The 3,156-nt window shown below is 40.6% G+C and overlaps 1 protein-coding gene across 1 annotated transcript; it reads left to right on the top strand.

Moving 5' to 3' along the window:
• Positions 1–817: 817 nt before the first annotated feature.
• LOC117061165 (olfactory receptor 10R2-like) lies at positions 818–1,762 on the top strand. Its single transcript, XM_033173850.1, has one exon. It carries the CDS (start codon positions 818–820, stop codon positions 1,760–1,762), a length of 945 nt encoding a protein of 314 aa, XP_033029741.1.
• The last annotated feature ends 1,394 nt before the right edge of the window (positions 1,763–3,156 follow it).

Here is a 3,156-nt window from a genome sequence, read left to right as displayed (position 1 = left end):
TCTTTGTAAGAATTATTTGGTACTGTATATATATGTGTGTGTGTGTGTGTGTGTGTGTGTGTGTGTGTGTGTGTGTGTGTATTTCCTGGCTGATAATGGAAGAAGTTTGTTTGTTTTGAGGTTCTGCAGGTTTTATTTGAACTGCAGAATGGTTTAGTCATTCAAAGGCTCTTGTCTATAACACTTTAAAGGGACATAAGAACAGTGTCAAAGCACCTGACCAATTTTATCTTGGGCACAAGCTTCATACTCAATTGTAGGATTACTTCTTTGCATGCAGAAGGCTCCAGAGCCAGTATTTTTCCAAAAGGGTATGAAGTAGTTTAGCAGGACTAGTGAAGACTTCAAACTGAGACCCTGAAGAGCTGATACAATTTGGAATAGACACCGACTGCATGAAAAGGCAGGTTAGGATAGGCATGATTCTCAGGAAAAGATTCTAGTGGTGTTCAGAGTTACGCCTTGTGATGCTGTTAATTCTGCAATTGACAGGAATATGGTGAAGTCTCAAACTCTTCAGCTCACTTGCCTCTGTGCTCCTTCATCAGTTTATGGGCTGTAGCCAGACATTCATTCACAGCAGGATTTCTCCAATTATAAGAATGCAAAATTTAAAGTTGAGGTGATAAACAAGGTGATTTCTGATTGCTAAAATTTTATTTCTCAAGGAAATGCAGTTTTGTAAACGGGATTAAATACCTCATGAGGCAGACATTTTGTGAGTGCATTTCGCCCAGTATTTTTATATGAAAAGCCAGCTGATGAGCACTCCTGCAATCTGTAACACCTTTAAAGTTTATTTTTAGATGCAGCATCAATGGGAAGAGAAAATCAAACAGTGGTGACCGAATTTATCCTTGCTGGATTTTCCCATTTCGCAGACCTGCAGGTTATGTTGTTTCTGGTATTCTCTCTAATTTACCTGGTAACTTTGATGGGAAATGTCATCATCATCACTACAATACGCCTTAACCGCAGCCTCCACATCCCCATGTACTTCTTCCTCTCCATCCTTTCCTTCTCAGAAATCTGCTACTCACTCGCCATTATCCCCAATATGCTTGCAAATCTTCTAAGAGAGAAGAAGACCATTTCCTTCATTGGCTGTGCTACTCAGATGTTCCTTTTCCTGGGCTTTGCATGTACAAATTGTATGCTTCTAATAGTGATGGGGTATGACCGATATGTCTCCATATGCAAACCATTACATTATCAGATTCTGATGAATCAAAGACTCTGTACCAAGATGGTGGCTTGTTCAGCAACAACTGGATTTCTTTTCTCCACCACAGAAACTATAATCATATTTACCTTGCCTTTCTGTGGGCCAAATAAAATTAAACACTTCTTATGTGATTTAGCACCTTTGCTTGAATTAGCCTGTGGCCGAAACTACATAGGAGAAATTGTCCTTTTCATTATTGCTTTTTTGGTTGTAATTTGTTCATTCTTGTTCATCCTTCTCTCATACATTTTAATTGCAAACACTGTCTTGAAAATCCCCACAATGGCTGGGAAACAAAAAGCCTTTTCCACTTGTGCCTCCCATCTTATTGTGGTCGTAGTGCACTTCGGGTGTGCTGCCATTACCTATTTAGCGCCCAAATCCAGTTACACGTTAAATGAGACTATTTTTATTTCTATCTCTTACACAATGGTGACTCCCTTGTTGAACCCCTTGGTGTACAGCCTGAGAAACAAAGATGTTCAAAAAGCGCTTAGGAAATCGCTTGGCAAAAGATCCTGCACCCAAAGAATCTGAATATAAAGCGTTATCCACTTTGAAGAGCAATTATGAAACCCAACATATACTGTATCTGTAGTTTAATGGAGTAAGAATGCCTCAAATAGTATTGTAGTGTTTTCTCATATTTTAAAAAATTCATTTGTACATAGAATATTCACTTGCAAAAATGTGGCCTTGCATTAGCAGTTACAAACAACTTCGATTTTCTCTTTAATAAATCACTGGAAAATAAATTGGGTTGTGAGAATTTTCTCATAAATGAACCTGTAATCACTCAGCCCCAAAAGAAAATTTTCTAAAGATTACTGTTGTTTTCTCCCAAATCCTAGCCCTCATTTTCACTACCAAACGTTCACACAGAACTATTTCAAGCTCATAAAATGTTGAGACTGAAGTGTGAAAATTGTTCTTGTTGAATGGCTGGTACACGTATATTCCGGCTGGGGTCAGTTTGGTGTCCATTTCTTCTTATCTTTGTGTACGTAATTATTTCTGCCCTTCCTTGTCCCCAGTAATGGCTATTTTTAAAGAGGGTATCATATATGTTCCTTTTTCAAAGGTTGGAATTCATGTAACCAGACACACTTAATTTCTGCTCTTTTGCTTTCATGTGGTTTGTTCTGACATTTGCTAGCATATCTGAGTGGTCCCCTCACCCCCTGATTTTCCTGCATTGGTCCACGTGAGGTTGTTGTCCTTCAGTTGGTATACCAGAATAATGTAGCTGCCAGGCTGATTTTCCTTCTCTCAGAAAATATGAAATATCTAAAGAAAGGTCTGACATGATTCAGTAGTGTGGAAGGGGTTGGGTGCAATTCTACTGTGTGGTGTGGTTGGGAGAGAATGGTCTGAATGGTGTCCATTTTTCAGCACCATTTCCTCACTTCAGTCTGAGCAGAGCAAGAACGCTGTTCCCTGGGGAGAATGGGAATGGCAGGCAGTACTGAAAAAAGTTACTGGATTACTTGTGTGTGGGTGTGGGTGTGGGTGTGTCAAGGAGGGCTTCCCCTGTACGCGAAGAAGGCTCTGGTAGATTGAGCTGATGAGACCAATAGTGGGTTCAACAGCCAAGAAGGCTGTTTCTGCCAGAGGAGTCACTTTATAGCTGGAAGTGTGAGGGCCCGGACCTTCCCCCCTAGACCACCTGGAAAGGCCTTGTAAGGGAGTAGGCCCTGCAGTCCTCACCACAGCCGATGGTCCAGTCCTCACTGCCACAGGAGTCTCTTTATAGCTGGAAGTGTGAGGGCCTGAGAATGCAGATACAGCCATGAAATTGTTTATTATCCTCTGCAAAGCAAAAGGGGCTTAGCTTGGATTGTGGAGCATCAGTAATATATAATCTGTGTACAGGTGGGTAGCCGTGTTGGTCTGCCATAGTCAAAACAAAATAAAATAAAAAATTCTTTCTA

This window comes from Lacerta agilis, chromosome 16, assembly GCF_009819535.1.
Source record: "Lacerta agilis isolate rLacAgi1 chromosome 16, rLacAgi1.pri, whole genome shotgun sequence".
Taxonomy (NCBI): Eukaryota; Metazoa; Chordata; class Lepidosauria; order Squamata; family Lacertidae; genus Lacerta; species Lacerta agilis.
Note: the sequence above shows the minus strand (reverse complement) of the source record. Positions and strands in the feature narration are given on the sequence as shown.

Coding starts and splice junctions, on each gene's coding strand:
- LOC117061165 (XM_033173850.1), top strand. CDS start 818: ATGGGAAGAGAAAATCAAACAGTGGTGACCGAATTTATCCTTGCTGGA.